The sequence below is a fragment of the Arachis ipaensis genome, chromosome B05 (genome assembly GCF_000816755.2).
Source record: "Arachis ipaensis cultivar K30076 chromosome B05, Araip1.1, whole genome shotgun sequence".
NCBI lineage: Eukaryota > Viridiplantae > Streptophyta > Magnoliopsida > Fabales > Fabaceae > Arachis > Arachis ipaensis.
Genome location: NC_029789.2, coordinates 146,082,979 through 146,097,554, shown reverse-complemented (window position 1 = coordinate 146,097,554; position 14,576 = coordinate 146,082,979). Strand labels below are relative to the sequence as shown.

Sequence of the window (14,576 nt, the reverse complement as noted above, 5' to 3'; positions counted from 1 at the left end):
TCCCCGATTGCATGAACGACATGTGTTGGAGGAGAGTGTTGAGGAGGGTCTTTAAAACACAAAACGCAAGGAAGAGTTGAAAGTTACTGAAGAATGTTGTGTGAGGATTGTGTAGAGAGGGGTTTGAAAGGATTTGAGGAAGCTTGCGGGAGGAAGAAGAAGAGTAGAAAGCTTAGGCTCATTTGGTTCATAAATAAAAAATGGTTCATAATTTTACTACTCTGTGTTTTAATTTTGGATGACTGTAATACTTTTAACTACTATTGCACTTAGTTAATTACCTACTTGTTTTTGGAATTTGCACTAACACTTTGTTGCAAACTTTAGCTCACTTTTGTTTCGCCCTTGATGACAAAAGGGGGAGTAGTAACATAGAATTTTAAATTTTTGCTGCTGCTGTGATTTATTTTAGCATGTGAATTTGAAATTGCTTTAAATGATCTATTGTTGTTTTGCTTTTGTTAGCCCTGATGCTCTGTTTTGGTTAAGGCTTGAGCTGGATATTTGTCACAATTGCTGACTTGTTATGATTCAGATTTGGACTAAACAAATCCACTTAGCCATGTTTCATGAGATGTTATAAATGTTTGAAATTATTACTGTTTGCTGCAACCTTGGATAGTATATAGCATTTTATTGGGTTCCAAATAAGTATATGCAAACAGGAAAGAAAACAATAGCATAAATCTAGGAGGAGCATCTCTTGAAAAGGAAAGGGGGAGCAACACAAAATCAAGTGACATTACTCAAAGGAAAGTTTCTTAACTTTATTCAAATTCAATTCCTTTTGATTAATGTTACAATTATGTTTGTCATCAAGGGAGAAATTTTTGAGTTAAGAAATTAACTAACGTGATTAATGATGACAAATATTATTTTATTGGGCTAATTATCGAATTAGTTTTGATAAGTTTATTTAAAGTGTTGTAGGCCAAAAAGTGTTGCAGGCCAAAATTCACCCTTGCAGCAGCCTAAATAATTGAAATAAAAATAAGAAACCTCACAGTGTGCAACACTCACAAACAAGCCCAAGTTAATTTAGAACAAAGAAATCAAATGGGCTGAATGGACAAAGCCAACCCAAGCCCGAATTGATCCCTCATGCTAATCTCTCCAAGTGGTTGCCTCCAAAGCAACGTTCACTTTTCACTTCGGTCAAAACTCAGAGGAAAAAGAGAGAAAGCTTCGTTATTCAACTATTCACCAAAGAAGAAAGAAAGAGAAAGATTCAGTAAGAAAGGTTGAGGGCAAGTTACGTATATAAAATGAAACATAGAAACGTTTACCTGATTACAACAATTGAAAACTGGTTACGTGAATGTCTTGCTTTGCTTTCTATGTAATCCGTGGGAGCCAACCACGGTTTTGTATTAACATGTAAACCGTGGCTAGTAGGGAGGTTTTATGAACAAAAAGCTTTGAGAGTAAACCGTGGGAGGCCACCACGGTTTACTAAGGGTTATGAATGTACATAAAACCCTATAAGCAGTAACGGTTTATGTAGGATTTTGAATAGGCATAAACCATTGTTGGCAGCCACAGTTTATGAAGAGAGGATTTCTATATATATGTGAGTGAGATTCAAACTTGCTGAAGAGTTCATTATCACCATGTCAAGTGAGGAAGAGAGTTTTCTTGTCTTAGTGCATTACTCTGGAAAAATCAAAAGAAGCAAAAAATATGGTGTGAAGTTCACTGACAGAGAACCATTGAGTATATTCACCAGTTCTTCAAGCACTTTGTTAGACGTGAAGAACAGCATCTTGCAGAAGTTTGGGGTATTTGGGAGCAAGTGGGTTAAGAAGCCATTCTACAAGATTTCCGTCGCAGTAGTCTCGACCGGTGTTAAGTATGATACGTTTGTGCTAGCGGCTGATGAAGATATTAGGGTTCTGTTTCATTGTGTTAGGAGTTTTCCGGAAGTCAGAATACACGAGTTGTTCGCAAAGTTGGAGGTTGGTGTCGATAGTTCTGGGGCATCAGCTCTAGTTCATAGCTCAACTGCGGCGGGTGGTGCGTCTAGTTCGATGCCTGCGGCCAGGCCATCTGTTCCGCAGGTGGCATACCCTTCCTTCGCGGCTGATTTAGAACGAACGGAAGTAGTTGGTTCTGTACCGTTGGAGAATCTTGGGGTCTGGCAGCAGGCATTTGAGGCAGATATAGGTGGTGGCACAATTCATGAAGATCAAGGCTTTGGGGAACCTGATCGAGTAGAGAATGCAATGCGGGATGATGACTCTGACCAGGAGCCTGTAGATATCATTGGGAACAGTGATGATGAGACAGGTGCTAATCCACATGCACAACACGGTCCTTCAAGTTCTGGCACACATCAGTACCCTCCACACTTCTCCACCCTAAACATCGAGGCTCTGGGTCAACAGGCGGACGGAGGTGCTACAATTGGGGTTCTTCTACAGAATTTCAGGTTGGGAAATCATTCCAGAATAAAGATGAAGCTGTTCTGAGTATGAAGGACTATAGCATCCGTCGAGGTGTCGAGTACCGAGTCTTAGAATCGGATCATCTGAAGTATCATGGAAAATGCAAGGAGTTCGGCAAGGATTGCAGTTGGTTGATTCGCATATCGCTTCGTGCACGAAAGGGCACTTGGGAGGTTTGGAGGTACAACGGTCCCCACACTTGCTTGGCCACCTCTATTTTCAGTGATCACCGTCAGCTTGATTACCACGCTATCTGTGCGAGAATTTTTTCGTTGGTGAGGGCGGATGCTGCGGTTACGATAAAGGTCTTGCAACAAGCAACAGAAGCTGATTATGGGTTCAGGCCTAGTTACAAGAAGGTTTGAATGACAAAACAGAAGGCAGTTGCACAAATATATAGAGACTGGAAAGAGTCGTATGCCGAGTTGCCACGTTAGATGCTAGGGGTGCAGTTGACCATGGCCGGGACAGTTACTGTGTTGAAGACCTCTCCTGTTCGAGTTGGGGATCAGGTCGATGAGTCTACAGTGTACTTTCATTGTCTTTTCTGGACATTTCCACCCTGCATCAAGGCCTTCCGGCATTGCAAGCCACTTGTGAGTATTGACGGTACCCACTTGTGTGGCAAGTACGGAGGCACGTTACTGTTGGCAATTGCGCAGGATGGAAACTCGAACATCCTCCCGATAGCCTTCGCCCTAGTGCAGGGAGAAAATGCGGAGTCATGGTCATTCTTCTTGTCCAACCTATGAACGCATGTGACGCCACAGGAGGGTATCCTTGTTATCTCTGACAGGCATAATGGCATCAAGGCTGCACTTGAGAATCCCGAGAATGGTTGGCTGCCTCCACGTGCTTTTCGAGTGTACTGTATCCGTCATGTCGCAGCGAATTTTAGCCTTAGCTTCAAAGGTAAAGATGCAAGGAAGATGCTGGTGAATGCGGCCTATGTAAAAACTGAAGCAGAGTTCTATTATTGGTTTGACATCATGCGGACTGAGAATCCGGCTATGTGTGACTGGGCCAACTGGATGGAGTATGAGAAGTGGACCCAACACGAGGATAGCGGTAGACGGTTCGGCCACATGACAACCAACATTAGTGAATGCGTGAATTCCGTGTTAAAGGGAACTCGGAACCTCCCGGTCACTTCATTGGTTAAGTCTACTTATGAGAGGCTTGTCGAGCTATTCGTGCTCTGCGGACAAACAGCAGAGGCGCAAGTTGGATCTGGCCATGAATTTTGTCAGGCGTTGGTGAAGGCTATTGATCGGAACATGAGAGACTCAAGGTGCTTCACCGTCACGTTATTCGATAGGCACCAGTCGGAATACACGGTGGCTGAGACGACACCGACTGGAAACTTCTCGCTAGGTTCCTATCGAGTTTCCCTTAAGGATCACACATGCGATTGTGGCCACTTTCAGGCGCTCCATTATCCATGTTGTCACGCCATTGCATGTTGCGCCCACTCGCGCCTGAATTGGGCGTCATATGTCCACGAGGTGTATCGTATGACTGAGGTGTTCAACGTATATAAGCACGGGTTTGTTCCGCCTATCCCAGAAGGTCTATGGCCCCCATATGCTGGACCAACTGTCATACCTGATCCTAACATGAGGTGTGCAAGGGAAGGTCGTCCGAAGGCAACCAGGATCCGCAGTAGCATGGATCAGTCTGTTGAGAACCAGCCGAAGCGTTGTGGCCTCTGCCATCAGCTTGGGCATACACTGAGGAACTGTGACCGGTGAAGACAGACTGCTGGAGGTGATGGTTAGATGTTATGACGTTTAGGGTGTCGTTGTTGTTGTCTAAGTTCTATTAGGAAGTCTTAATTTGAGTTATGTAAAGTTAGTTGATTCAATGAATGTCGTTCCTTTGTTCAGTGTGCTAAGTCCGTCTGTTTAACTCCTTTTATTTTACATGTTTAATTCAATCACTTTGCTATGATTATGAATGCGCGTAATACTTGTGACAACCTAGTTCGTAGCCGTCGATCATAAAACATACATAAATATCACATACATAGCAAATAATATACAACAGCAGTCTGGAACATAAAAACATAAACATGATGCTAAGAACATAATCTAACATAGTCCCCACCCTATGAAAAAAGAACACATAACTAATCAGCATCCTTGATGGTGTCACTGTCATCATCATCGAAATGACCAAGCAGGTGACCTCCGGTGCCACACAAAGGAGAACGCCTCACCCTCCTCGGTCTCTGGTCTGCCACTGGTGTGGATGTCTGTGGCGGAACGGCGCTGAATGCTGATGTTGGAGTCCCTCCTAAAGCGAACCATGGGTCAGATGGAGAGGTTGCAGGCTTGTTGAGGTCAACCGGCAACTGATGCTGAACATCGTGACTAGGTGGCTGGTACTCGGTAAACTGGGAATGAACCTCAGGCATCTGTGGCCTATAATGGGTGGCATCGTCATCCCTCAGCATGTCTGCTATATCTCTAAAGAACTCTGACTGACTAACAGGATCATCGATATCCATGCCGACGGCCGCGGTAGTAAAGCCAGTGAATGCCTGTGAGTCGACACTCCCGTTGCCACACCACCAACATCCTCACCAACAGCGTGCTGAGCACCGTCATCCTCAGCGGATGGTCCTCTGCCTCGAGCCCGTCCACTGCCATCCCGCCCACCCTGTCGTCTGGCTCTACGATGAGGAACACGATAATCCACAACACCTCCGTCATCAGGACCACCTAGGTCCTCATCCAAACGGTCGTCAAGCCATCGCCACTCTCGATCGGTGGTACGTGTGCCTATACGCCGACGCCGATCCACTCGCCTATTATCCGGTCTTTCGACAACCTGCACCCTGGGAGGTGCCTGTGACGAGTCTCCTCCGTCAACAAAATCGGCCTTGGATCCTGAAATGCAACCTCTGGGGATAAGAATCTGTGGGCCACACGGCACCACTAGTATAAGTACTCAGCTGATGGACCGGGGTCAGCGACTCGGTCGACCGGTATGACTGAACCAAAACGGTCCTCCCAATGCTAATACTACTCCTGATAATATCTGGGGAACCATCGGTCTCCACCCCTTCCATCCTTCGCATGGAGCCAATCTATGTTCAGAGCAAACTGAGGGAGATGCTGAACCCTGCCGAACTGCGACATCACCCTATCCACCTGGTGCCACTCAATCGTGGCAAAATATATCAGGCTAGTGACCGCCGTCCATAGCCTACGGTGCTCGTCAACTAGTATCTTCGGATGAACAACAGCAGCCACCTTGGGAGAAGAATAAGGCTCCCATACGAACTATTTCGGAGAATGTAACGTTAGTTAAAACCATAACTCTATACAGGAACAACTATCATTGTAAGAGCAATAACTAAACGACTCACATTATGGACACGCAATCTATCCAAAAAAAGGTGTGCAGCCACCACTCTTTGATCCACTGCATCGTTTCTCGGTAGATACTCAGCCCACCTACAAGTTTCATTCAAAGCATGTCATAATGGGTAACAACACATGTAATTAAACAAGTTATGGACTTAAAATAATATATCCGTACCTGTATGCAAGCGAAAACCCGAAGATATCAAAACCACTAGGCCTCAAACTTGGAAACCTCCAGAAAATCCAAGACTGTAGAAGCTGAAGTGGCCCAGCCAAGTTAACAACGTTTCTGTTTGTCCCACGACAAAGACATCTATACAACCAGGCCAGAGTCGCCGAGCCCCAGCCATATCTACCCAAGTCGTCCAACGATGCCAAATAAGGCAACCAACGAAGGTGGACCCGGTTTGCGTTCTTGTTCACAAACAGCTGAGAGGACAACAACATCAGAATATAGGCACGCGCGTATATACGTACGGTCTCCTCAGTAGCATCTGCTGGGAGAACCTGAAACCTCTCATGGAACTATGTGTAGCACAATGTCATCTGCTTGATTTTACTCTGCGGAGGTAACTCCCCAAACAACTCACGAAATTAGACCCATGCCGGTCTTCCATTTTCCATCAGATTCTCAAACTCAGTTAGGCACCCACTAACGAGCTCCCCATCGATCGGCAAACCCAGCTGATAGGTCACGTCTTGCAAAGTGATAGTGCACTCCCCAAAAGGCATATGAAAGGTGTGAGTCTCAGGACGCCACCTCTTAATGAATGCGCTAAGTAGAGGCTCATCAACCCAGAACCACTGACTGTTCAACCTAGCCAAGTGATACAAGCCCGCGGTCTCCAGATACGGTATAATCCGATCGTGTAAAGGAATATTCTGTTGTCTCTTGACACCGCTAATAACCCTAGTAGGCTGCAAAATATAGATAAGAAAATCCTCAACATACGACCAATACTAATAACATCTAATATAATTTTAAAAAATTATTAAACACCAACATTAGTTTTCTATGTTCTCTAATGATGGCAATACTTCTAATAACGACAACAACAACAAAATTAACAATACCAACAGGAATAACAATAGTAACAACAACAACAATAATAATACTAACAACTCTCAATAATAACAATAATAATAATAACAATAACAATAATAATAACAATAATACTAACAAGTCACATTACTGATGATGATGATGATGATGATGATGATGATGATGATGATGATGATGATGATGATGATGATGATGATGATGATGATGATGATGATGATGATGATGATGATGATGATGATGATAATAATAAAGTTGTTTAACTAACTTCTTGGTCGATATATCCAGCCACATGTGCAACGCCATTTAACCGGTATATGCGAGCTTCGTCTTCCATCGGTCCACCACTCAACTCGTTCAAAAACTCAAACCGGCCCCCTAAACCACAAAGCTCTCCGGATTCTCTCTCAGCCACCCAACTTCACAAAATTTTGAATGGCTCAAATGTGATCCGCCCTCATCAGCAACGGATTCTATATTTATAGTTGCTCATGCATAAACCGTTGCTGCTTGCAAGGTTTTATGCACACAACATTGTCTTCATAAACCGTGGCTGCCACCAACGGTTTCCATGTTGCATTCTTCAAGGGTAAACCATGGCTGCCTCCCACGGTTTATGTTGAGCTCTCCTTGCATGTAAACCTTGGCTGCCTACCACGGTTTATGTGTATTATTGAAACCGTGGTTGGCTCCACGGATAATATAGAAAGCAAAACAGGACATGCACATAACCAGTTTCCAATTGTTGTAATCAGGTAAACGTTTCTCACTTTTAATTTATATAGGTAAATTGCCCAAAGGTTGAGGTTTAATCACCCAAATCAAACTACATCAAGCTAAGTCAGAGGCTAAAGGTGATTCATTTCCTTTTACATGCATCTTACTTTCTTCCCTCCTTCTTTAACTCTCTGCTATTTCATTTTGAGATATAAAAAGAGTGATTTCTGAGATACATTGTTGTGAATCAAAGGCCAAGATTGTTTCTTGGGGACCAAGTAGTATCTCAAGGATTTAGATGTGGGATTGCCATTGAAAACTTTTCTTCTTTGTTGTTCTGAGTCTTTCGGTCAAGAGAAAGAGATCTGTTTCAAAATTCCATATTGGGGATTAATGGAAGAAAGTAAGCGGCTAAGTTGGTGTAGCACAAAGTTCGAGGAGTTGACTTGGGAGAGAACATCTCAGCAACATGCAAGGAGACACAAAAAGAAAAATTTTGTTTATGCTGAAGTAAGGAAAAAAAAACCAGTTTTTGAAGTTCATGTTCTGAGAAGAGTTCTCTGAAGAAGTTCATCCACTTGGACAGTGCTTCCAAGTTAAAGGAGGAACTAAATCAGAGTTAAGAAAATCTGGTTCATCACATAGCAACAGAGACTGTTGAAGCATCAATGTATAGAGTGTGAAAAGGCATAAAGAGAGAGATCAAGTAAAAGCCAAAGAGTGATAAAAAGGCTGACTGATAAACTTGAGTGAAAAGCCTAGAGTGATTTCAGATTTCTTTAGGTTGGTTTTGTGTCTTGTATCTTGTACCAGTGAGGTACCCCTTTCTTAGTTGGGTGAGCACTAAGAGTGAAGAGTTAGGTATTAGCATAACCAAGTCAAGTTAGGTTAGAACTTGAGAGTGAAAGGATTGTGTCAATCTTGTGGAATTTGTGTATATAATACTTTAATTATAGTGAAAATTCCATCACTGTTGTGGTGGAGACTGGATGTAGGTTGCATTGCACAAGGCAACTGAACCAGGATACATGATAGTGTCAACTTCTCTCTTCCCTTCTCTGTTCTGTTTTCTGATATTCATGAGACAAAATAAAATTGTCTCATAAATTTTTCGCTGCTAAGTTTAAACAGATTCATATTGAAAGATTGTTATAAAAGGGTTACATCATTAAAGTAAAAGAAGGTAATAGATTCAACCCCCTCCTCCTTCTCTAATCCTTCTACAACCTTAGCTTCAATCCAGCATAACCATACTATTAGTCCTAGCATGGCAAACACTCTAAAAAAAAATAGAGAACTAATTAAGCTTGCATGCCAAACAGATAGAGCTAGTGTTACACTGAGAAACACCTATCAGAGTTTAGCAACTGCTGCTGGCAGCAATGACAAATTGACTTTTATTGAAAAAGATCTTCAAAATCATGTAGCAAAAAGTGTAAGAGTCATATAAGAGAAAGGAGGTGAGCAATTTTTAATGTAGTATTTTCATAGGATACAACAACAAAATTGCAAGACGAGCAACATTGCATGGAACATACTTTTTGGGGTATTTTAGTAAATTAAAAAAAAAATTAGAATCAATAATAATTTTAACTAAACATATTTATTATTAGGAGTATTTTAGTAAATTTATTATTAGAGATATTTTGTAAATTAAAAAAATCAATGTAAAAAAATAATAATAATATTATATTCCTAAAAATAATATTTTTAATAATAAAAAATAATCTTTGAATAAAATTTAGATTTAATTACTCTGTTGGTCCCTATAGTTTCGCGAAATTTTCAATTAGGTCCTTATACTTTTTTTCCTTTTAATTAGGTCCCTATACGTTAATTTCTTTTTCAATTTAGTCCCTATTAACGTTAAACGTCAAAAGAATGTTAGTGAATTGTGAAATTACTTTTATACCCTTAGGGACCTAATTGAAAACCAAAAAAAATATAGGGACTTAATTGAAAATTCGGTGAAACTATAAATATTCAATGAAAGATATTCCTATAATCCCTATTCAATGATTCTAAGACATGAAAAATATTCTTATAATCCATTTTATTGTCACTATCATTCTTTTGCTTATTTATATACAAATTGTACCAAAAATACATTCTCTTTTTTTTTTTTACTTTCAAAATATCTTATCTTAAGAACCTAAAAAAAAGAATGGATAAAATAAAATAGAAATAATAGTAATAAGCATATATAAAATTCAGTTTTCATCCTTCAAGTATTCATTATGATAATGTAACATTTTACATTTGTGTAGATTCATAGAATATAATTTGTGTCTTTATCATATCATGGTAGACAATAAAAAACCACAAGACTATGTAATTTGTGTTATTGAAATTTAAAATTTAAAAATCAGTTCTCGTGTTGCAGCCTCCCACTCCTTGAACTAACATAGAGATCAATAATAACATTGATAACAGACGATTTTGAGCCGAGAAGAATTTTGAGAGAGCAGACTTCAGTTCATCAGTAAATATATGCAACCATCCTGAACCTCACTTTTTCCATACCTGTATAAAAATCACCAATTTAGTAAATCAAATAATAAACTTAAATTCATAGTCATAATTCATGAACCTAGAAATAATAATCTAACAATGCCTTATCAAAGTGAATATTGTAATCAAATCATGCATGCATCACAATACAAACCAGATAGGAGTAAAGATTGCAAACACTAACCGTGCTTTCTCCAAATTTTCAACCACATCTTTCATTGTATGTATTGTAATTTTCTTCACCTGGTGTAAATAACACAGCAATTCAGAAAGTGTAAAGCATTTACATTATACACTAGCAAGAAACTATTAAGCTCGGCCAATGAGTTATAACTCAAATGGCATAGTCTCCCTATGAAGGACACGTAAAGTTCATGCTGGAACTATCAAATTTAAACAAATTGGTTAGTGACAATAAACTTCTGATATACAAAAACAAATTCTTAATAAGCAGAAATAGGCCTTTCGAGAAGCCGATATCTGGTTCTATTCCTAGATTTAAAGTTGTAATATTATCTTCCAGATTTGGCGTGATGGCTAGAATAGTTGTGGGATAACTATTTTGAATATGATTAGCAATTTCATCTTGCTCACTTCACAAAAGAAAATTCTTTATATTTTTATTAAATTAAAATATTGCAGATATATAAAGAAACAACTCAATATACTAAAGATGTGACTAATCACTAATGCATCATGTATGTTCTTACCTTTAGATTTCTAACTTGGTGAGGACAACCTACTGGAATGAAAACAGCTTCTCCTAACCTCTGAAGGAAAGTCCAGGGCTCAATTCCTACGAGAAATAAAGAGCTGTTAACATGCCGGCACAATTTAATTATCAATCAAACAAAAATAATTCTCTATTTCAACATTTCAATATTAAGGAAAAATAATCCAAGAATAGTAACGGTTATAGAGTAAAAGAAGAGTAAATCACATTGACATGTTCAACTACTTGGCCTATCTTACCCCTTCCAAGGTCATCAGGATCAGCATGCACAACATTTAGTTGAGTAATTACCTGTAAATCTGTGATAGAAATCTCAGCAACCTCTGAATGAGAAAAGAATAAAATGTGTTATTAGGAGAAAAATCAATTGATAGAAAGAATTGAGAAAATAAAAAGAATTGATAAAAAATCATACCATCAGGGCCTGCAAGAATGTTACCCAAATCACCAGCATGACGGTGATGATCGGCAAGAGCTCCATGGTGTTTGTTAAGAGAATTGAAGTGAGGATCCGTGGAATTGCAGCCATTGGTAGTGACACCAAGAGCATGGATATGGAAGCTCGACACGACAGGGACGCCGAGAGGAGGAGGCGCGGCGAGAGGGAACCGTGCGGCAGATTCGGCAAGAGCTCGATAAAGTAGTTAGGGCTAAGGATATGTGAGTGTGGAAGTGAGAAGGGTTTTTTTTGGAATTTTAAAAATATAAGAGTGTCATGCTATCTTAAAAGAGAGAATATTCGTTTGTTAAGAGAATATTATGTTATTTTAGACGTTTTTGTCACGATAGGGACTAAATTAAAAAAAAAATAACGTATAAGGATCCAATTAAAAGGAAAAAAAGTATAAGAACTTAATTGAAAATTTCGTAAAACTATAGAAACTTGGTAGCAGTAAATGCAGGTTCCAAATTAGTTAATTGATAATGGATCGAATATCTAGCATAGTGGTGTACACATTAATATAAAATGATCGGGGAAAAAATGAAAAGCATTTTCTATATCTCTTTCCAAATATACATTAAAAACCACTGTTTGTGGTGGGGAACAAAAAGTCAAAAACCATTGTCTGCCGGAAGTTTACAGAAACCACTCAGATTTTCTTCAGAAAAATTCATATTTTATAATATCATTATTTTTAGTTGTTAATAATGAAATTTAACCTTAAAATTTAATGTATATATATTATATAAACTTTTATCATTGCAAAACCAATTTTTTCCTTATATGTTTTAAAAATAATTTTGGGTTTCGGTTTGAGGGGAACTACAACAGTAATTATTTGTAATCCATAATATGCTTTACCTCCAAATAGTATCTAACTATCTATTATGTAAAAAGAAGATTACTAAATATTTTTGGGTCAGTCACTAATTATAAATATACTAAATTAATAAATATGCTAATATCAATTAATCTACTAGTATTCAGAAAATGAAATTAATTTACCCCAAAATAAAACTAAGAAAATAATAATATAACAAGTAGAAGAAGATGCCAAGAAAGTAGGGTGTACATGGGGCCGGGTGAAGCCGGGTTTGTCGTGACTCGAACCCGACCCTAAATAATGACTGGGTTTATTTATGAGACCCTTACCCCAATCCTAGACCTGATGAAATCGTGTTACTTTCGGGCAACACTTAAGCCGGGTCTAGACCGGGTGAAGTCCGGGTCTTGATCAATTTTATCACGACATCACCAAAAATTAGATTCTACATCTTTTGAACCTCTAAATTTTGAAAAATAATTATTCCATAACAATGCAACATTCGCATAATAATAATTTAGAATCTAATAATAATAATTTAAAGTTTCATAATAATAATTATATCAATTACACATTAAATATTTAAAGTTCAAAAGACAATTAAAACAAAGTTAACAACCAACACAAGATTAACATAATAATAATAATTTATAGTGTCATACCAACCAATAACAACAAAATATTAAGTAGCAAACAACTACACAGGTCCAAAGGATCAGGGCCGGGTGACCCAAAATTTGGCCCGAACCCGATTTAATAAATAACCAGGGCCATCTATTGAAACCTCGGATCTGACCAGGTCTTGTGCACCTCTACAAAAAAGAGTGGTCCTATATAGGTTGTATCAATTATTGCGGAAAGAATATACAATTGAATAAATTTAAATATAATAAATACATAATTATAAATATTACATATATAAAATTATAAATATTAAATTAAATAAAACAACTTTAAATTATTGTCTTTCTACTATAATTAGTTGCACTATTTGAATATCATCATTTTCACATACAGGAAAATGAAAAGGAATCAATACTTTTATTAATAAAATGTAGAGAATTAACTACTGTTGATTCAAATGCAAATAAATCACTACAACAATTTAGATTATTTTTTAAGGTTATAATGTGTAAAAGAAAATTAAAATTTGTTAAAAAAAAATAAATTTTGACACTATTTTAACTATGAAAATATGTTAATAAAAATTTTGTCAAAAATAGTATTTTTAACATAGAAGTGATTGTGAAAAAAATTTAAATCTTATTTTGATAAATATTGGCCGTCAAAAATAATTTATTAGAAAATTTTGAGAACATATTTTTTGTGATACTTATTAATTGTCAAAAATACTATTTATTTTGACACTTATTGACTATAAAATATTTTCAACAAAAAATTTTAACAAAGAATGAAATGAGATCTTGAAACTAAAGAATAAATTGAGATTTTGAAGATAAAGAATGAGTAGTATAATCCTAAACTGAGAGCAGTGTGATGTCAAAATTAACAGAGCCTAAAGAAGAAGAAAAATAGTGGAGTATATTGAAAACAAATGAGTATCAAAATTGAGGAGTAATTTTCTACGGTCAAATTATTCATCAAGAAAACATAGAAAATTTGACATTTGTGATATTTGTCAAAAATATATATTAATTTTGACATTTAATTATGGTGTTAAAAAATAAAGTGTTAAAATAACTCTATTTTCTTGTAGTGAATCTCATAGTTAAGGGAAAAACACCACCTAAATACTTACAAATTTACATCATCATCATCATTATTGTTATTATTATTATTATTATCTATCTCTGTCGAGGTAAGCATCAAAATGGTCCCTAAAGTTATCCTCGAGGCTCAAAATAATCCTTGAACTTAAAAATTTATCGTAATCGTCCCTGAAGTTGAGCTCCAGTACTCATAGTCGTCCTTCCGGTGAATTTCGTTCAGCTGGCGCAACCGGAAAGCTGACATGGAGTCGTTGGTGACACGTTAGCAGCGCAACGGCTAGCTGACGTGGCGTAGTAAACGTTTTGGAGTCAATTTGGTCCCTAATTTTAGGTTAAAAACCCTAACCCCCAATTGACTTTGTTCTCCTTTCTTCTCCATCGTACACGCTGTTCTCGTCTACTCCCCGTTGCACCAGAGGTGAGTCTTCAGTGTTGTCTTCATCTTCGAACACCAGATGTTATGGTTAGCGCTAGCAACGCAGCTGGATCTCCAGCAACTCACGATCATTTGGAAGCATCATGAGGAGAATGAATAGAAACAGAGATGCGCGTCTGCCAGAATGGTGTGCATGCGGGTCGAGACCAGTGTTGCGATGGTCAGTGACGGATTCTAATCCAGGGAGACTGTTCGTGGGTTGCCCAAACTACAATGTAAGTGCTTGATGCTATTCTTTGTTGTAAATCTAGATGTAAAGTTGGTTGATTCACTTTCCTGGGTTTAGACTGCAGGTAAGAGGTGGTGTGG

At 38.2% G+C, this 14,576-nt stretch overlaps 1 protein-coding gene across 1 annotated transcript; it reads left to right on the top strand.

Annotated features, from left to right (window-relative positions):
- LOC107641498 lies at window positions 2,903-4,195 on the top strand. The gene is made up of 2 exons (XM_016344988.1): window positions 2,903-3,171; window positions 3,241-4,195. The coding sequence occupies exons 1-2, from the start codon at window positions 2,903-2,905 to the stop codon at window positions 4,193-4,195; spliced, it is 1,224 nt and encodes a 407-aa protein (XP_016200474.1).